Here is a 22,160-nt window from a genome sequence, read left to right as displayed (position 1 = left end):
TTTGAAAATAAGCAATTACTGGTTTTTCCACATGTTTTGAAAAGTTACGTAAAATAATATTAAGCCGAATGGTTCAAATTATTAAAAGTTCTTTTTCACTCAGAAAGGGAAATCTTGTTATACCTACCGTTCTCCTTTAGGCTGAAGTTTAAACCTACTTTAAAAGTAGGTTACAAATAAAAAATACACACATTTACAGGTTTTCTTGCCAGAGATATTGTGAAAACAAAAAAACTTAGAAATATTTGGGTCAATCTACTGTATCTAAAATGTGTAAATCATATCATATTGCTTACCAATACCTACTGCAAAAAGGCAAAGGCCTACAACTGGTAGATTTCCAAAAAAAAAGATGCTAAATGCTGATGTTTATCACCCCAAAAAGCCATATTGTAGGGCTGCCTTATTATATTAATAAAGAAACAATATATTTTAGCGCATGAAGTCGATTTTTCAAAAAATAAGTGTATTCAAGATTATAAACAAATAATTTTGATATAATTTTATTTTATTTAGCGGTAGTCATACAGATGTAAATTATAAAAGTGAACATGCTTCAATAAAACACCAATAATAAGGTGCACCTCAGAAAAATAAATTGAGTCAATCTACTATATCTAAAATGTGTAAATCATATCATATTGCTTACCAAGACTTGCTGTTAAGACTTTATCTTGGAAAACATTAAGCCTGTGTGACACAAACAAAACAAATGAAAAAATGAGAAGGAAATCGCAGACACCATGTTGGAATTATTTCCCTAACACTTGAGTAGTGTGTGGAAATTTTTATCAAATAATTTTCCCTCACATTACATTCGTTAATACAGAGTTAAACATTTGTAAACTCTTTATCGGTACTCATAGCTTTTGAAATACTGCCTTGCATTTGGTTTCATATTCTGTTTAATCCATTCGGAATAAAAAGCAACTTTAGTGAATACAATCATCCCAATTCCTGAAGAAGTTTCGACACCAGCAATGAAATCTTGACATAACAATGCTTTTCCACTATCAACATCGCCTCCCTAAAACAGGCAATAATGTTTACTGGATGTTAAGCATAAATAGAAAAAAATTTTGAATTGAATTCTTCAGCACTACAAACCAGATATCTTGCCTGCGATGTTGAATCACAGGATATAGTGAGAAAATCTTCTTTAGCTTCTCCTTGCATAGTTTCTACTTCTCCTTCACACGTCTTAAGATCAACTATTCCTTGAAAAAAGGGGGAAAAAATTCAAAAATTGAAGTTCGATGTGGGGAAGAAACATTTTTCTGATAGCGGGCCAAATTTCAAGTTTTAGACTTCCATGGAACTTTCTGAATTGTCACATGTAGGGTCATGAGAAAAATGAAGAGGTAAGTACAAGCCCATTGAAAAATGCTAAATTGGTTGAAAGAATTGGCGATTGGTAAATTTGAAAACCGTCCCGTATGACGCAGCAACTTAATTTGGACTGGAATTTATACGCTTTTTCTATTCTGAAAGCAGTAACTAAGCTTCGTACGTAGTACGATTAAATTTGTAAATATAACATTAACATAAGAATTCTTAAGATTTTCAAGGGAAAATATTTGTATATTTATTAATAAACATTTTATAATTGTAAGGCAAGAGAGAAGGAACGTAAAATAGAATATCAAGTTAACATTTTAAGAAGTGTTTCGGTAGAACGAATACTTGATATTTGTAAGGAGAGGCACTATACATAATTAGTACACGTATCAAACTTTATAGTTCAACAGTTATAAATTAAAATTTAACATACCTGATTTCTTCGTAAATGAAGATGTTTTTACAAATGTGTGACACATTTCTCCAGCGAATGCGTCGTTTGCATTTGGAAGACATGGTATACATTTATCACTTAAAGTCTCATTAAGCATTATTAAACCTTAAAATGAAAATATTGGTGTTCCATTCAAACTTTCTAGCAAAAATAAGTATCTATGAAAAAAAAACTTCGTTTAAGTTCTGCTAAATGAGGTTTTTTTGCAATTTGGTCTTTGCTAAACCAAAAATAAATGGTATTTGAATCTTCGAAAATTAATATCTTCAAAAAGTGAATGATGATAAACCTAGTTTTGATTTTTTTTTCTCTCATAATAAAATAAATTGTTTACATTTACAAATACATACCTACATTGTTTGGCTCTGGAAGTAAAATGTTTGTAACTGAAGGTCTGTAATTTTCATTTACAATGATTGTTTTTATTCCTGCCGCAAATTCAGGATCATCAATTGGACTTCCATATACATTTACCATACCAATTCGAAAAATTCTAAAATAAAAGATTTTATTACATATATTGAGATGGCTAGGCCATTTGGTAAGAATGGAAGATTCCCGAATTCCCAGGAAGATAATGAATGGACACCCAGGGGGGGCGAGAAAAAGAGGAAGGCCGAGGATTAGGTGGCTGGATGATGTAGAGGAAGATGTTCGGAGTTTGGGAGTGAGAACATGGAGAAGAGTTGCCTTAGTAAGAGAGGAGTGGGGAAAGGTGTTAGAGGAGGCCAAGGTCCTTCGAGGACCGTAGAGCCAGAGGAAAGAAAGAAAAATTACATGTATGTACTTTCGATTCAGTTTTCAGCCTTAACTTGAAAGTTGTAATGGTCATAACAGCGTATAGATACAAAGCTACTTTGGCAGCACATGTAAAATTCCACAACTTGAAGTTGTTCTCTTAAAAGAGTTAAACAAAGCTAGAAGGTAAAGCTTAGTCTATTGAAAAGATATGTGTAGATTATGTTGGGAAATTAAACAAAAATAGAACTGAGTACATATCAAATGAAATCAGGAATGGTAATCATTGAGAAATTTGTTCCTAATACTAAAATAGAATAGAATTAGATCTCAGGGTCATTGTTTACTTCATCTTCATTTACCTTAGTGCACAAGAAGCCGAAGTTAACACCCACCCAGATCCTAGGAAAGTGCCAAGACAGATCTGTGAGTCTTCACTAAAAAACCTTATTCCTGTGGAACAATTGCTTATTGCACAAGTAGGAGTAGAAGTTGTAGGATTAGAACTTGTTTCTTCACCTGGAAGTAATACATAATTTTGAGATAGGTACAATGAAAACATTTAAAAATATATATATATCAAAATAATTACTTTTCTTTATAATAGTTACCATCATCAGTAAAGATGCCCTCTTTTGGAAGATCGCTTGTTACAATTTGTACTGAAGGACTGGTAGTTTCTTGAACTTCTTCTGTAGTAGTTTCAGTCAATTTCTCTACCTAGAACACACAGTAATATGTGACTGAAGAGCGTAATTGATTAAATTTCTCTCCATAGTTACCTACCACATTTCAATCTATATAATTTATTAATAATATAAATAATTCTTATTCAAATTATAATTATTACGACAGAGCCAAATGCCGCATTAGTGCAGCCAACAAAGCGTAAGCTCAAAAATAGTTAAAGTAATGTGGGTGAAAGCCTCAGACTCAAGCAGGCGATTAAGTTCATTTTAACTACTCTCTTAAGTTCATCATGATATTATTATAACCAGGTCTAGAGCCTCCTTTTACCGTAAGGCACCTTGACAGTACACTGCAGATTGAATAAACATACTTCCCATACGACAGTCAATGGTTTCCCTGTGTACATATTGTCAGGTAAGAGCATGATTCTTGTTTATACACAAATGTAGCAGATTACAACCATTTAATCTTGCCTTAAAACTGGAATTTCTAAATAAAAGTACAAAGGTCTATATTACAATTATAATCGTTGAATTATTATTAAATTTAATTAGTTAAAAACTTTTATTTTATATATTTTCTGAAGGGTTCAACTCCCCAACTCCTCGTTACTGTATTTGTACACATACGTAAGTATAATAAATGAAGACAAAGATGAAAAAAATCTTCTAAAAAGATGTATTGAAAGAGAAAATGGTGGAGAGTGAAAACCACTTCCGCTAACTGAATAGCCAGTCCATCAAATAAGACAATCACAAAGATCGAATTTTTATTTTTTTTTATAAAATATTCAAGTACTTTTAATTTATTCAACCCTTCTTCTCCTTCCCGCTGACGTTAGCTAGTTTGAAGAAAAACAGATATTATTAACTTATTAATTTGTATAATTATTAATACTATTATTTTACAATTACTTTTAATAAAAAGAATGTGAAAAATTGAATTAAAAAATTATCTTGAATTGTGCAATATATTAATGGTGCTAATTATGTATCACTACAGTGCTATTGTGAATATATCCAGTACAACCTAGCCGTATAAGCCACAATTCATCATCATAAAATCAAGATGTGTTAAATTATTTACTTTCGGAGTATCATCCGTAATCAATGAAGTTAATGACTTGCCTAATGATTTAGCATTTCTTGGTATAAATACCTGAAAACCATACACTTATAAATAATAGATATTAGTCATTAAATAAAAGAAATCACATTAAAATTACATAATATAAATACATTAAACTGTCAAAATAATTGACGAATGATGAAATTAAATTTAATAATCGAGTTTAACCTTTATAAAATATCTATTACAAAGGACTGAAGTTGCCTTGTGTCTACAAACAGATTTATTTCTTTTTTAGGAGTCACAGGAGTGGTGCTAATGTTTTAAGGGATGAGGCTCATTATATTTAAATAAACTTACCAGTGTTGAATTGGTTTCCTCTTCTGTCATTAAATCTACGTCATTTTCCTGTAAACATAGAAAAATAATTAGATAACAAGTATTTTTTAACAACTTTTACAAAATTTTGCTAAGAACAGAAAGCGTTGTTTGGAGTGCTTATTTGAAACAAGCGAGAACTTGGCCAAAATTATAGAATAAGGACTCATTAACCAGTAAGCCTCCGTCCGAATTGTAAACAAAAAATCAAAATCAATAAAATAAAAAAAATTAAATTAAATTAATAATTACCAAATAAATAAAGAGTCCACTTTTATTATAGCTTTCAAATCTAAATAATCACTTTTCACATTTAAATAGTATTGAGAACTCACTAAAGTATTGTTTTGTTCATGTTTTTCATTCTTGTCTGATTCAATTTCATTTTCTTGTCTGCTACCTCTACAGCAAACAAAATGGGCGGAGGGCGTAAAAGCTCCTTTCAAACCTTCACAATGTCCACTAGCATCTTCAATGAAATCTTGATCCAAACTACAATCTATGCCAAGCAAGCAATAGCCTGAACCAGCACCACATGTTGTCACGCCAGATATAACAAACAGACCTGAAATTTATTAAATTTAATTAGTTAATATTGTACAGTGTTTCTTTAGAGAGGGTCCGATATGTTCAGGTACACCCTCATATACGACGGAAACTCCTAATGGACGGAAACTGAAACTCTTGTATTCAGGGTTTCTTTATAGAGACAAAAGTTAAGCCCGTAGAAAAAAATAGTTCCAAAATAGTTTGATAATCTGGATTTCACACGACTTTTCAATAACTCTAATTATTACAAAACCTATTACAATTACACCTTATTTTTTTCAAACTAATACTAATTTTACAGAGCTTATGTTACTTACCTACGCATCTGTCACTAATAACCCTAGCAGTAAATAAACAAATTTAAAAAATATGATGCGATTTTCGAACAACATGTAAAAAAACAAAAAAAAACTCAGACACCTATTTTATAAATTACTCTTTCGACTATCCAAGTTACTTCAAATTTGAAATTCTAGCAATGTTTTTAATTCTGTTTGATATTACACTGGCGTGGAACTAAATTAACACTTTAGAGAAGTGCTTAAAGTTATGGTTAAAAAAAATACGGATATATGTATGGTTCAGATAAAAGTAACAGGTATTATAGGGAACAATAGGAATTTTGGATTACCTGCGTCCCTTTCGCCTTATGGAGGGACAACAGCATTTGTTACGATCTAAATAGGTAATTTGGTTGGTAACTAATACTCGAACTTTGCGGAAAATCGATGGATAGTTTCGAAAACATCTTAAAAAACTAAAATTCGATACAGTAAAGTCGATCTTCTGGCTCACGTATTTCGTCTAAACCCTAAGCATCTTAAGTGAAAAAGTTTCATAACGCACTAACAAATTTGAGACACGAGTAGGTGCGACGTTTCATTTGTAACATATTTTTTAAACACACGTAAGCCATTCGTTAAAACCATTTTTGAGTGTCCATTGGGCTTCAAAACATGTACTTCCTAAAAATTCAGTTTCAAAAATTTGTAAAGGTAACAATACTTTCGTTCCTAGTAGTTACTGAAACATAACATTAGAAAATCTATTGACAAAGTTGGGCTTTCTGTTAGAGGATTGTATGTCCACCAATTTTTGCAATTTTAGTCAACAAAGGGATAGAAAGTAAAGTAACAAATGTGCTTTCTTTTTCGAACAAAAATTAATCCAATGTACGAATTTATGGAGTTCATTCTTAGGAGTTCAATGTTGAATATGAGGAAATACAATTTCCAATTGTAAACAAATTGTAAATTTTGTTTACAAACGATTGTAAATTGTAGGACAATTTATTCTCCTCTTATATAATTTACAGGTCTATTAAAATTTACGTCGTTAATGTGTTAGAGAATGAATCCTATTTATGGGGAAAGTGCAGCTATTGTTCCGTCCCTTGGAAGCCCTACTATTTATTTACTGCTGACAATTTTCTAAGTAGGATTGCATCATTGCAGAGAATACATTTTTTTTCAACTTTCAAAACAAATAGAATAACAAAAACATGGTATTTACTAAGTGCGTGATTTCAGGAGAAAAGTGAAAGGTAGCAATACTTTTCCTGTACCAAAAGAGAGAGAGGGAAAATGGATCTTTGTGTATTTACAAAATGTAGATCTCGTAGGAAATTGGTTGTCATTAGGAATAGTTTGTATAATTCAAAGATCTTTGGAGGCATGCAGTTCTAAAAAAGGATTTAAAAATCCATTCTGCTTTCTTTGTTTCTAAGTACATCAACTACTTCCATAATGTTCCAATTTTACATTGTGAAACTTTTCCACATTAGAGAGAGATGTTTTAAAATATTTTATCCTTGCTTCTTCAGTTACTTAATAAAGATTGTACATTTCTCCAGTCGCAAACTGGTTCTGTTCTATTCCTATAAATAGAGAAACCTATACTTTTCATATAGCATGATAATCTTTTTATTTTTTAATTCACTAGTAAATAAATAATTACCTATTTTATTGTAGTGACCTTAAATTGATCAAAATGTTTTTTTATTGAGCATTTATTTTCATTTTTAGCTTCTATATCCTTTGCTTTTTGTTTCCCATTTATGAATTACTGACGGCGATATTGCAATCTTGATAGACTGCTTTCTATTTCTTCACATATATGGTAAGTCTCATAAATATTTTAATCATTTTCTTTCGGAAAGGGAAGTTTTAGAGGCTACTAGAAATAGAAAAAGACTCAGGACCTCGTGGGTGTTGTAGTGGGCATGAGAGGATGGAAAAAAAGACGGTAACAGACAAGAGCAACAAAGTAGAACAGACCCGCCTAGTACTCTTAATTAATGGAAACTAAAAGATTATTTTCTCTCATTACAACTGTTGGTTTTTGACAGTTTTAACTACAGCCCAAACAATTAACTATCTAAAAGTTTATTTATTTATAATCGTAGACGTTAAGTATCCAATGCCTCAAAACACAACTATAACCTTGGTAAGTATGTAATTTCTGATAATTCCCTTAATTTGTATTTCTTCAAGTACTTCCTTAGTCTACACAATAGTAGCATCCCAACTGATAGATAAATAGAGGGCTGCAAAACGATTGATGTGCACAGTTACTAATTCAGTTTAACTAATATTTTTAGCAGTAGTAAGTTATATTCACGGATTAATCGATTTTTATGTGGTTTTGGCAGTTTACTTGAAGTAAAAGTACATCAATGAATCTGATCTTTTAGTTTATACATTTTTTAAAAGTAGAGAGAAATCTTCTACTTTTACATACTCGCTTCAAAAAGACTGCCGACTTGCTCTACCTGCTTCCACAGCCCTGCATATTACTTTATGTTTCTCTCGACACTTGGTTTTCATTTTAAATAAACACGAGTTTCATAAAATAGCAACAAAATTTTTCTTCTAGTAAATATAGCAAACAACACTTTTGCCATTATGCAGGCTACATAGCGTTTGTTGACCCTACAGTTTAATAGACATCCGTTATTCCAGGAAACTGTATTTTTACATATGTTTGCTACTATTTCCTTTTTTATTTTTAGATCAGGCTTTCTTAATATATATTAATTAGGATGAATTAAAACCCTTTTATTTATTACTGATCTAAGTTCTGTATATTATTATTTTAATTAGTTTGATTTTTTCGCAAGATCCTAAGAGAGGGCCGGACTTTATTAACAATAATAATTTAATAATGTATGTATATTAACTCATGGGCGCGTTAGGCATTTTTGCCATAAGGTGCCAAGCAGTACATGATAAAATGCTACGGATTCTAAAATCACGGTTTTCACCTCCTAGATCCCTAGAAATATCGCCATTGGAACAAACAGGTCAGCTAAGCCAATTTTGAATATACGCTTCCAACGCTTGCTTTCAACAGCCTTCTCCTATTGCTGCCTAAGATGTCTTTGTAACGGGCTCTAATAATTCAAGATTAGGGGAACATCTGGTTAAACCATTTTTGAAGCGAGATTGGCCATTGTATTGTTTTGTTCCTACTAAGTTCACTTTAAGGGAATCCACAACAGCACAACTCTTAACCCTTTCATGACTTCCAGTCCGTCATAACCTAAAAGGGCCTGATTCATGGCACAGCATAATGCCGAAATAGTGCAACCAACCCAATGAGGGCCCGAAAATAGTAGAAGCAATGGTGAAGGAAACCTTCAGGTCAGCGGTGAGTGAAAAGTTCATTTATCGGGTAAGTTACTACGGCATTTCTCTAACAACGCCAATAGGTCATTCAGTAGACTAAGGGTTATTAGTAGGGCCACTGCAGACTGGATACCAAATGCATCGCATAGGGCTCCCAGTTAGGATAGACAGAAACAAGAAGAGATGACACTTCACGTATTTGGGTATTTGTTATGAAAATGAAGAGTGTGATAGCTGAGAGTTCAGTACTTTGGACAAGAAAATATGCCTTCAAGCTTTACCTATGAATTGCTCTTTAGACATACATCTAATCAATCAGACGGGTCAGAGGGACGCTCTACTAATTAGAGAATGCTACAGCATATGACCGCAGTCGCATAAGCTGACTGGCCAACTCCATTACGATCAATTAAAAAATTTGTCATCAGACAAAAAATAGTCTAAGCAATCAGACAAAAGTTGGATTCATGTTTCTATACAACATTTTTATAATACATTACAAGAAATTAGTTATTTTTCTTTATATTTTCTGGGATGTGCATATATAAACATATGCAAGTACGTGTATGTGTGAACTATACATGTAGCAGAGTATTAAGTTGGTCTAACAGGTTAGTAGAGAGAAAGGATAGAGAGTTGAAGAATGGCACTCAATATGTTTGAATGAGTAGCATACATTAACGGTACTGATGGACAGGTGTGACTGGTTCTTTAACACCTTCTTCAAGTACTTATTTTACATAATTACAATTCGCAATAAGCAAACATTATATACGTTTCATTTATTAATGATAAATTTCAAGCAATATTTTGTAGTAAATTAGAGCAAGGCTTCCGTCTTGCATCTGTATCGTCTTGATATTGATACTGAATACTGGATCTGTATTGCCTTGGCTTTGGAAAAACTAAAATAAGGGGTTTTCAGATAAATGATTTTTCACTTTCTTGATTTGTTAAAATAAATTATGAAAATGCAACAAAATTTTTAAATTTTAAAAGGGAAAACTTAAAACCAATTTTGCTAATGTATTCACAATAAAAAAGAAATCTGTTGCGGAAATTCATAAAACCTCCATAGAAAATCACAACACAAACTCTCTTCCTGTGAATGATATTCCAATGGACGTTTGGTTTGACAATTCTTACCAATACACATTATAATAATAATAATATTAGAACCATACTATATACTGACCACGTATTTTAGTCGAGTCTTTTCTAATAATAAATAGAAATAAAATTCCTTTTTAAGAACACCGCTCAATTAAAGATACGTTTCAAATACATGTTTTCTTTTCTAATAAATAGGAAATGTTTCAAATATAATTGATACACTTGCGTATAGATACATATATTCATTTCATCTTAACTATCATTGAAACTGGTATTTAACTTTATTACTTATTAAATCTTTTTCATTTTAAGAGACTTTTCTGGAAATATCTATCAAACCGGACTAATCGAAAATCATGTTAATAGGCAAGAGATCAGGTGTGGAATGAGAATAATAGTAAGAAATGAATGAGAATAATGGATAACAAATAAACGGAAAAAATAGAGCCTTCTGAGAAATCGTTCCACACACTCAACGGAGTGCTCTTTCTAAAAAGAGAAGTTTCTAAGAAAACTCAAACGTCTACAAATCAACTTATTTATTTAAAATCAGATAATCAAGCGAAACTAGATTCTGACGAGTGTAAATAAGTGATGGATCCAGGCAGCTGTATCTGCGCCGAGTGGAAAGAAAAGCAAGAAAATAGAACATTAAATGATAATATTAGAGCAGTCAGTCGAAAATCTGTACAGACAATGCTGTAAAAAATGACATAGAAGGTTTAGCCACTTGCTAAGAATAAATGAGAGACGTACAGCCAGAAAAGCTGTGAGGTAGACCTAGAACTAAATGAGCAGTGGAAGTGAAAGATATTGTTAGAAGAGGAGGTTAAGATTGGAGCAGGAGACAGATGGCTAGGGAGGGACAAGAATTCAATAAAAAAAAGTGCTTAGTAACAGTGAACATAAATCATCGAAATTTTCGTGTAAAAGGGCTTGTTTTTCAGCAGTGAAATAATAGAGCGTTCCTTGCATACGGTATGTTAGAAACAATTAGCCTATTATTTTAGAAGTGAAAGTGCCTACCTGGATCAACCATAGGTAACGGTGGAGTCTGTTTAGCCACTACTATGACTCCTATAATAAGGCATGTAACAAGTTGTTGCAAAAGCATAATTATCTGAAAACATAAATAAAATAATCATTAAGATCACTTATAAAAATTTCTTACAATTCATAAATTTTACAAAGATATTTTTAGTGAATGGAATAAAACACTGAAGTAAGTAACTACTAAGTGCATAATTATTTCAAATTGACGAACTTGCAAATTATTTTATATACTAAAAAATACTTTCTGTGCGGAAAGATTAAGATTAGGATTAAAAATAAAAAGCGGGGCTCCTCCTCTTCCTGACACAATCCGCACAACGATTCCAAGCTATAAGCCGCATCTTGTACACATCTTGAACCCCGTGAGTAGGCCCTGTAATTAGAGTAATCTGATTTCTATCCAAGCACAGAGTCTCTTTGGCTCAAAGTTTACACACCCAAGTCATCATAATGTTGATGTGTTTGACCCCAGGACACATCACCCAGTTCTTTTCATGTTCTCTTTAGATCCAGCCTCTGAGAGCCACACGAAGTACACCCTTGGTGATACCGAAAACAGGTTCCGGGCGAATAACATAAATTGAGTGTTAGCTAAATTTCTGGGCAGTTAATTGGTCGGCTGTTTCATTCTCCTTGATCTACACATGACCTGACACCCATTCGAGCTGAACATTATTGAGCCAGTTGTTCCAGGGATTCTATTCAGAAAAAAGGAGTAGTCAACTTTGACGGTGATCGTTCGTTGTTCCAGCCTAGAAACAACAATTACAGCTCCATAAACATAGAGGCGTCAAAGTTAATAAATGCAACTACTTAGATTTTGCAAATCGAGACAAACTCTATTCCATTTCACACACACACATCCTAACTAACTATGCTAGGGTACAGATAAGTGAACCACAATGGCATGGATAGCGCAGGAATCAGTCCTTCCCTACAAATTCACTAACATATTTATAAAATAAAAAAATAAAAAATATACCTGCTGGTGAATTACAAATAATATTCAGAAACTTGTGTATTAGCTGCAAGATCTTGCCAGCAGATACGACCAGATGAGTATGTACCATTTGACATCCAGGCAAGACCTGTACACACCAAAACAGATTTCTTTATTAGATTAAACTTTATCATCAATGTTTGACTTAGAGAGGATAAAATCAATTTAAACAATGAAGACTTAAAAACGTAAGCAATAAATGCAAGGAAAAGAAGTTAAAAATGATTTTGCGAATTTTTAAGTAGAGTAAATTATCTGTATTAGGTTATTAAAGCGAATTAAAATAATTATGAACCTTTTAGGTTGTATGTTTTGTTACTAGCCTGAATACACTTCTTTTCTTACACTTATACACTTATTTTCAGAAGTTACATTTGTTCGCCAATGTTTTGCACTTCTTTTTTTTGTACAAATATTATTGATTATGTATATTTTATTTTCATCTTTAATGATAGTAATTTTATATTGGGTATAAGCCGAGGAAAAGCTTTATATATATATGATTGTTAAGCTTTATTTTTATTATTTTCCAGTATGTCATGTATTTTCTTAACGGCTTCAACCATTTTCAGAAAACATTGTACTCCCTTTTAACTCCATTTTAATGCAAGAAAATATGAAGGAGAGGTGAGATGCAATCATAAGCATCCTTCTCAAGTACCATGTCCTCTACTGAGCAACGTTCTGTCAGCTTACACTACTAAGCCACTAAAGACAGATCGAATATCAAAGAAGAAAATTAGACAAAAAAAAAAAGTGATTTTTTCAAAATAATTACCTGAAGTTTAGGCATTTTCTGAAAAAAGGCTCCAGCACTTTTCTCTAAACTTAGGATATCAGCACAACTATACATATATTAATCTAAGACGCGTCAACATCTGAGGTCAATTGCTACCGGAGGCTTAATCAGTGCAAAGTCAGTCTCCGAACCATGTTTTCTCGTTACAGACAACACTGTCTATCACCATATTTATCATTGTTTAAATTATCGATTGAAATTATCTTATAAATTGATATCTGTTATTTATTTATTTTTTTCCCAGATTGTAAAATTCACCCAGAGAAAATATGAGGATTCACACATATTTTTTCAACATCTTTAAATGGAACTTGGTTTAAATTTGACACAAATAAACGTTTAAATGAAACAAATTTATGTGCACAGTGTATGTAGCATTTAAGATATTTAAATATTGGAATATATATTTCAAATATTTATATTTAATTCAAAGCTAGAAAACTAAATAATTAGAGAAATTAATCTGAATACAAAAAGTTGACATCTTTTTGTTCTAACTTGCGATGAAAAGTATCTTTGATCATTGTTAAAACAAATATAAAATAAAACTGAATATTTACCATTGTTTTAGAGACTAAATAATCAATTGAGATCATCTGATAACATGACATCAGTGTGTTTTGTTTACATTTAGGTAACACAATAGCTTCAGGACTAGGAACTATCAACGATGAATTTTTTTAAGGTCATTGCATCAGTACTAACTAAATCAGTTTTAGATCTATTTTTTTTTTTTTTAAATATTTTCTCTTGTGCTATTCGACTAACAGTTGAGAAATAAATACTTGTCTTAGGAAATTAATTTATGAGAAAAGTTAGGAGGGAAGTTTTCCAGGAACTTACAAATGAAGTATTAGCCAAGGCTTGAAATTCGACAATCATTACTTTTGATAAAAAAGGTACCCAAACGTAATTCAGTAAAAAGACATGAGTTGCTTGAAATACTTATCTCAGCATGCACATTATGATGCAGAAATAAGTTTCGCAAGTTTATAACTAAGTCCGTCAATTTAAATTTTTTGCTCAACTACTGACACCTAAGAATTTGTAATTAAGAGCACTATTTATTTTTGCAAACATCACATTTCATTTGTTTCGAAAACTCACAATAAGAGAAGGTCAAACTCGAGATAGTTGACTTTTTTAATTTTTGAAATTTCATTTAATTAAGCTTTGCTAATTTATCCACAGTCCGAAAAATCGCATTAACTATTCTTGCATATAGGTCCAAACGTTTTTGTGAAGACCACTATTATTGGTATTATTATTATTTTTATTTATATTATTTTATTTTTTTGGCGCATAAACAACATTATTATTATTTTGGGTGCAGCGACAGTTAAGATCATTAGCGCCTCTACTGACTTTCTCATTTTTTTCTTTCTGCTCCACTTAGGTTGGCAAATTTTCTAACAACACGATACAATACCACAATACATGAATCCATTACCATTAGTATCAGTTTTATTAATAATTATTACTACAAATAGAAAATACCTAATAAAGTTGTATATTATTTATAGTTGTAATAAATTCATTTTGTATTTTCTGCTTTACAGCTTAACCCACCGTTAAAATAACAAGTGTAAATTGAGTTATGAAATTTGAGATTTAAAAAAATTAAAGATAAGATTTACAAAGTTAATTATTTATAACTATTTATTATTTAATAATTTACAAAGTACGTTAATACTTGAATATGAACCCTAATTTTAAAAAACTTTGGTTCTTAACACTCACTCAAATACATAACTTTCTCCGAATTATTTGAAACGAACATTAAATGTTATTTCTTGGGTCAGAACTTTATAAATAGAAGTTAAATTTAGGAACTCTTACTTTTATTTGATATTCGATTTTCGTGAAACATCCCTTTTGAAAGTTTTGAAAGTATGAAACTGTTGAAATCCTGTTTTTTTTCTCTCTCTTTCTTTTCTAGTTGGAAATATTCACAGTATCTTTATCTTACTTCCGCTTCATACTCCTAATCACTACAGAAATGGGTTTCCAAAGTTTCCGATATGATTTTAGACTTTTTACATGGAAATTTTACTTCACCGATTTGCAAATGACTCCGCATCTGGCGGATAGATAATGAATAATTCACTGAGATTGTTTACCTAATAGAATTAAGAATTATTAAGTTGCTAAAAAAACACAAATTCAAAATTCTACTTTCGGATTCTGTGGGGAACTGAATCAGTATATTAGAAGAGAGAATCAGTATTTCCAAATCAAACTGAACTTTATCTATCTGCAGAAATTCCTCATATCTATTGAAGACGGTAATGCATTAGTAGTATCTAATCGTAAACAAGACTTTCTAAAGCAAGGCACACGAGTTTGGGCACACTATCCATATTTTTTATAGCAGAGAAAGTAATCAATATTAAAAACAATGTTAATTTAAAAATAAAATTATTCAATAACAAATAAAACAAATTAATGACTATGATGAGAAAAGCCCTACTTACCAATCTCTTCTGGTTGTTGAACGCTTCGACAGATTCACGAATCAAGTTCCCTACAAGCTATAGTCTTTAGGCTCTTCTTGTTAGTTTTTACAACGACCGTTCACGGTAACAGACGAATATTGCCGACATTAGAGAGGAGTGAGTGCCCGCTGGACTTCCTTCTGCCCCATTTGTAACGCCACTGGCGCAAAAGTTTCCGGTTGGTTTTGACCCCAATTATTGGATGAGTTATACTTTAATTTTCCTCTCAGCAGACTATTCTTCTACAATATGTTTGTGGATCTGTAAATTGTAAATACTGATTAAATGTTGTTTTCTTTTTATTAGTAAAATTTATATCTCATATATCAAGGGTTGAATTTGAACAGGATGCACAAAGATACCAGAATATTTTATGTTAAAATACTATTCAAACGACTTTAAAACCTGAAACAAGTAACAATATTTTTTTTTACAAAAATTTCATGTTTGTCAAGTTCAAGCTTGCAACATACAAATTTCAATAGGTTATGATGCTACATTTAAATTTAATTAATTTCCAGAATACGGAACTTAAAGTTCTTATACGAAAATTTGTATCGTTAAACACTTGGTTTGATCCGCATTGCTGAATATATCAATAGTTCAAAAGCGCTTGATTCTGACCGTTTCGGAATTTCATCCATCTTTAGAGATGGGTTCATAATCATATTCGAGCCGACTTCTTCCGACTTCGACTTCTACTTACAGAGCTTGTAACGTTTTGCTATTGTTATAACTGACTTGTCAAAACGTCAAACAAAACATAAAAATATATTTTTCTTACTCTAGCGTTAGCAAATTTCTAATTCTGACTGGTATGTTTGCCAAGAAATCCGAAAGTCAAGAGACAAAATGGAAGTCAAACAACCTGTTTATGGGCTTAAGAATCCATATCCCTAAATCAAAAAAGCAAGACGAATGTCCAAATATCAGCAATAAAAAAACAATTCTTTGCGAAAAAACAGGTCTACACTTATTTAAATAAATCAACTATCAGTGGAATAAAAGGAAACTGATTTATTGCTAAATTCTTCTGTCCTTTCATTTTTTAATAAGTTCATGCAGTACTGTTTAAATTTCACAACTTCCAGGGATAAACATTCCTTAGGGAATGATGAACTAAACCTTAGTACATAAAAAAAGTAATATATATAAAAATAATGCAAATTATAAACATTTTAAACTATCCGCTCCTATCAAGAAGTATACTTCATTTTGTTCTTTTTAATCTTCGATTCTAGCACAGGTAACAAGGTGAGATCCACAGTAGTTCATTGTTCATTCGTTCCTACTCTATATTTTAACTAAGCTCATTTTTCCTTTTCCAGCTTCTTCACTAAGGTTTCCTTATATGCTCCTTCCAAGTTCAGCTTCACTATCGCTTTCAAATCAGAACGTGTGATTTCATTCCACTGAGTCCACCTTCATTGAACACCTCTCATTCTGCAGAGAAAACAATAGAAGTGGTGAATGATTAATGTAAATATATATAGGTAGATACATGGATAAGTAATAAATACTTTTATTGAAACAATACCGATCCTGTACGGAGGCGAAGCCAATATGCTTTACGATAACTTCCATACTAACAGTTAAATAAAAACCTGACCAATATTAGGAAAGTCTTTTACTCGGAATATCCCAAATATTCAAATCTGTTAGAATATTCCCAAATGATTAATTTCGGCCAGAAACTTAAAAACTTACCAACATTGAGCTATTTCTTTTGATTATTTTAGGCATGAAGCGTCTATCTTCAAATTACAATGTATTTTCTTAATGAATTAACATCAACAAACAATGGATTTGTGAATCTGTACCAAAGTTATTAATAAAAGGAACACATAATAGTTTGAATCTGCCCTAACATAATCTTACGTTAGCTGTGAGGTGATTTTTCCTAATTCAGTATTTCATCGCTAGATAGCAGGCGGATGATATTAATTCGATGATAGCCTTGAACTTTATAACCGTTCGTTGGCCATGGGAGATGGTGAGATGAATGAATGGGAGATAGTTGCATTTCCGCACTAATCTTAACCAATCTGTGATGCATGTCTCTTTTCTCACTGAGTTAGCAGTCTTTAAAACTTTTGAGTAAGAGAGCTTAACTGTAACAACAAAATAAAAAGATTTCAACAAGATTTCTATTTAATTGTTTTAACTTTAACAACTTTCTTATTAAATGAAATAAGCAATTACAGTTTATGAGGTGCACATATTCAACCCTACACTCTTTTGTAACTGAATTAGTGGTCTACAATTTCTCTTATCTAAATTACCATTGACAATTTTTCTCAAAATGTTTCTAAACATTTATTTGTAGGTTATTTATTATTTTTTTCTTTGAATAAATTATTGGATCCGCTGTCTGTACAATACAAAAAAAAAAATAATGTAAACGGTATGAACTCGAAGGCACTTTTTAGCAGAAGTGGTTATGCAAGGCCGGAGTGCGACATGTAAGTAAGTTTATTTCACAAAAGAAATTGGTTCAATTCGACTCTAAGTGTACATGCCGATTTTATATGTATAAAGAGAGAGAGATTGCTCAGAAACCATTTCCGCATTGAGCGGACTGTGGATAATTTTTTTCTCAGCCTCGCCGACATAATCGAGTGGTCAGAGATAATATGCAAATAATCGAACTATTGAGAAAACCCTGATCACAATAAGAAAAGATGGTCCTATCTTCTAGGTCTGCAAAGCTACTGTTAGACTGTAAGACTTTTGGTTGGAATGTCTGGAACCAGAACCGTAATTATGTTTTAATCTACTCGTAATCTATTACTAAGAGAAATTATCGCTATTTCGAAAATAAGTATTGTAGAATGTTTCTACTTTGAGTTTTTAACATACGTTTTGAGCTACCTGAGTATATATAAAAAGCGTGGTTTTTATAAACTGTTCTAGAGCCACCATAATAATAGTAATAGTTTTTTTTTTTTTTTTCGAGGGGTGAAATGCGTTTACGCACGCAGAGACCCTGCTGTGCCGGACTCCCAAAATAGACTACCGGCTAAAACACCCCCCCGCTGCTAGGCCTAGCCTGGATTCACTGGCGACCAGCATTACTTCAGAGCTAGGCCTCTGTCTTTACTCATTGGAGTATTTCCCTCAGTGTTACCCTACTTGGCAGTCGTCCAGGTCCTGCTTCTTCTGCTGAAGAAGGTCCCTGGCGTACCTAGCTGCAGTCTGCCAGTTGGCCTCACTGGCCAGCATAGCTTCAACTATAGTGTCTGGAGTCTGTTGCCCAATCACTGCCTCGAAGTGACCTCTGAGCCGCTCCCACCGACCGCAGGAGAAAAACGTGTGGGAAGCATCGTCTTTACTGCCGGGGCAGTAAAGGCATTCCTCATCCTCTACCTTTCCCACCTTTTTCAGGTATGCCCTGAAATAGCCATGCCCACTCAGGAGTTGTGTGAGGTAATAGTCCACTTCCCCATGTGGTCTCTTCGCCCATGGCTTTACCTCCTTTATTAACCTAGCGGTCCATCGACCCCGCAGATCATCTTCCCAGGAAGCCTGCCACCTCCGGAAAGTCCCATTCCTCTCCTCCCTGGAGAGATCATCAAATTTGATCATTTGTCTGATGCAAAGAAGGGAGAGTTTAGCAAATTCGGAACAGATCTTACTCAGAAGAAATTTTTAAATTTCGTAAACCTCAAGATTTATGTTTATTTGAAAGATTTGTCAAGAAATATTCTTTGGTGGTAGGGGGAGAAATGCATTAGGTTCCCTATCAGCGAATCATTTTAGTTTTTTGACCGGCTCATGGTATAAATAAGGACGAGAAACTTTGAAAATCATTAAAGCTATAAACAATCTAATTAAATAATAAAAATCACACGGAAATGTGACATGATTATTCTTTTTATCCAGTTTTGCGATTTCTTAAAGTTTCAAATAATTTTCCTTAAAACTAAATTCACTTCACTTTTTCAGTTTAATTTGAATAACCTTATCTCGAAAAGTTGTTTTAGAACTAGGATATTACTTTCTTTCCTGAGGACTGATTTCTTTCAGTAACCGATTACTATACTTTGAAGCCCATCCAACATTTAAAAACAATTTGAACTTTGATGAAAAAATTATAGATTAGAACTTTGAGAATAGGTGTACGAGTAAATAGTAAATGTACCAACGTTTATATCAAATATTTTTAACTGTTCAACATTGTAGAAAACAATATATACGTTTGAATAAATTATTCTCTCCACATTCGTTTTGTTGCTCCGATTGAGGAAAGTAGATATCAAGTGCGTTTAAAAAGTGGTAATAAAAAAAACACAGTGAAATGTACAACTATTTTAAAATCAGATTCTAAATCATATAACAACAATAACAGATAAACGTCTGAATTTCTTACTGTAAACAAACGCTAGGTGTGCCTGTGTTCTAATTACCTATTTTCTTTGCAATTAGCACTTCTTATGCTTTGCTTTAATTTTACTTTAGAGTATTTTCTCTGCTAGTGGAATATTTTTTATTGTAGCCAAGTAAGAGGTATCTAATCTTTTTTCTTTGGCAAAGTAAGAACTTAAATCTCCAGTTATAAATTAATTAGTTATATTCAATTATCATGGACTGATGACATGATGATTTATTAATACAGTGCTATGATACCAGATCTCTCTAAACGATGAAATTACTTCTTCGTCGGATGGACAGTATGTTGTTTTGATTGCCGAACCAACAAAACAATATCACAGACAAAACTTGTAGAAAGCTCAAATTTCGTGTTCAAACTTGTGATAAGTTTCGAATCTAGTTCAGAGAATGAGGGTTCTGACAGAAATTAAATCTGACAAATTCGTCAGAAGAAACGAATGAAGAAACATATAAACGTGTTTACATTGTCTGCGACCCTATTCATCAAATAACTCCAATATACGTCGCAACAAGTCAGCCTTCAAATCACGTTTTCTACATCTGATTTGAAGTTTTCTGTATCACCATTCCTACAATTTTTTAACAATCAGTTCTTCCTAAGTTCCTGACTATTTTTTGGCAGGGGGCATAGAAAAATTAATGACTATTGCTCTAACGTTGCAAAGAAAAGCAAAAAAAAACAGTCTAAACAAGAATCAAATTACAGTTAACACAATATAAAAAGAAAAACCGGTGCAACCAGCTGTATATGTACTTCTTTTAAAACGTGCACATCGTCACCGTACTTTCACATATCCGTCTTGGTGTGACTAATACCAATTTCATTTATTTGAAGGCGGAAATGACTAATTACGTTTATCTTAAACAAAAAAAAAAATAGACAACATCTTGTACTTATTTAATATTTATTGGGCCTAGTCAAATGCTTTAAATGAATTTTACTTTTTTATGTCTTAAAAAAACATTCCCATTTAAAGAAATTATCTTTCCTACATAATCTACCCTATGTTCACCTACTATTCTAGGAGGAAAGGGGATTCCTCTTTATTCAATTTTTTGTGACTTCATAACTTTCTTAACCGAGACGCAACAGTGGGTCATAAAAATACGATTAATTTTTTTGAAAGATTGAGATAAATGGTCAGAGGTGGTTCGCTAAAACCCTTCTTTTTTTTGGAGCTGCATTCAATAATGATTTGGCTTCTTCAATATAATTTCGTCACTCATGACAGGACTGCTTTTTTCATTTTTTTCACCTTAACTCTTGTGAGCTATCTCATACGAGGCTTCCTCAATATCTAGCTTCCCCTAGAAAGACCTATAAGAGTCTTTCGACAATCCACTTGTTTTTCATACGCTCCAACGGCATTATTCCTATTTCGATAATACAAACATTGATCAGATTCGCTTTTTTAATTTCTCTATTTTTCTTCCATTTGTCCCGATCTTAAATGGGAGTAATCAATTATTTTTTGCTCCCTTGCTTTAAGTAGCTTTTCATCGTTATTTGTTTGCTCACGTTTCCTCCCCCATGCTGCTTAAGTTCTTGAAACAGTTTTGTAGATCAACAACTTTGGTCGTCCTCGAGGAAATTAGAAAAGAAATAGTACCATTAGGCTTAAGACCTAAACTTCGATAGTCCAATGGCCGGCGTCACAAAATTGAAAGAATGCAGCAAAAATAGAGAAATAATGACCATAGCGGATTAAGGGGGCCGAAGCCCTAAATTAATTCATTAATTAAGATTCAATATTAACCTGATAGCTAACATTAGAGTTGACATGCCGAGCTGTCTATGGATAAGCCGGTTGTCAGGAACAGAGTACCTTTCCGCCAAAATCTTTTCAGAAGCTGCCATTAAGACCTTTGAGAAAGTACTAATGATAAGAAGAACGGATGTGTTGAACTACTTTGTAAGAAGCTTGAAAAATGAAATTCTTCAGCTGTTTGATGAGCCTAAAAAATGAGAAACTACATTAATATAGTTTTTAATGTTTAACGTCAGTTACAGCGAACTGCATCTAAACTTCCATTTTTTGAAACTAGACATAGTATTTTACCTACACCAAAAGAAGAGGTTGGAGGTTTAGGTCTTGTGAGAGATTTATAACTCGGTTTTTCTGGCAAGTAACAGTCCAATTATTCTGCCAACGTCTACTGCGCATTGCAAGGAAATCAGCGCAATGCCCAACAGGTTCCAACAAAGCTTGAATATACCTCCACTTTATGTAATGTTTCCATTACGACTTGCTTTACAGGAGATTCCACATAAAATCTGACGGCTTTTAGAGATATGCATAGTATTCGTTACCTCAGTGATGATATAGGAAATAAAGATCTCTCCTCAGTCTTCCATTCTCAATTACTCCAGCAAGATTAAGACGGCCCAACATTTGCATTGCACCTATATCTCTCTCGCACTTCACTGAAATTAATAAATCTCACTTTACCAAAGGGTTTATAGTAA

The 22,160-nt window shown here is 32.5% G+C and overlaps 1 protein-coding gene across 8 annotated transcripts in view; it reads right to left on the bottom strand.

Moving 5' to 3' along the window:
• Nucleotides 1-488: 488 nt before the first annotated feature.
• Nucleotides 489-22,160, bottom strand: part of LOC141461123 (uncharacterized) — a 30,600-nt gene continuing 8,928 nt past the window's right edge. For 2 of the 8 annotated variants that reach the window (XM_074141842.1, XM_074141847.1), the window contains exons 3-16: nt 21,754-22,118; nt 21,451-21,649; nt 15,281-16,744; nt 11,990-12,095; nt 10,981-11,074; nt 5,002-5,231; nt 4,649-4,696; nt 4,307-4,378; nt 3,142-3,250; nt 2,893-3,049; nt 2,143-2,285; nt 1,772-1,897; nt 1,108-1,217; nt 489-1,027 (exon numbers count right to left, since the gene is read on the bottom strand). In XM_074141842.1, the coding sequence (XP_073997943.1) occupies nt 851-1,027; nt 1,108-1,217; nt 1,772-1,897; nt 2,143-2,285; nt 2,893-3,049; nt 3,142-3,250; nt 4,307-4,378; nt 4,649-4,696; nt 5,002-5,231; nt 10,981-11,068 (1,260 nt within the window). In that variant the 5' untranslated portion in view covers nt 11,069-11,074; nt 11,990-12,095; nt 15,281-16,744; nt 21,451-21,649; nt 21,754-22,118 and the 3' untranslated portion in view covers nt 489-850. Of the gene's footprint in view, nt 1,028-1,107; nt 1,218-1,771; nt 1,898-2,142; nt 2,286-2,892; nt 3,050-3,141; nt 3,251-4,306; nt 4,379-4,648; nt 4,697-5,001; nt 5,232-10,980; nt 11,075-11,989; nt 12,096-15,280; nt 16,745-17,179; nt 17,413-21,450; nt 21,650-21,753; nt 22,119-22,160 lie in introns of all 8 variants that reach the window. The other 6 variants (XM_074141845.1, XM_074141843.1, XM_074141846.1 and 3 more) reach the window with 6 other exon arrangements.

This window comes from Rhodnius prolixus, unplaced genomic scaffold (genome assembly GCF_049639745.1).
Source record: "Rhodnius prolixus isolate KJV_2025 unplaced genomic scaffold, Rpr scaffold_6, whole genome shotgun sequence".
NCBI classification, from domain to species: Eukaryota; Metazoa; Arthropoda; class Insecta; order Hemiptera; family Reduviidae; genus Rhodnius; species Rhodnius prolixus.
This window is presented reverse-complemented; position numbering and strand designations above follow the sequence as displayed.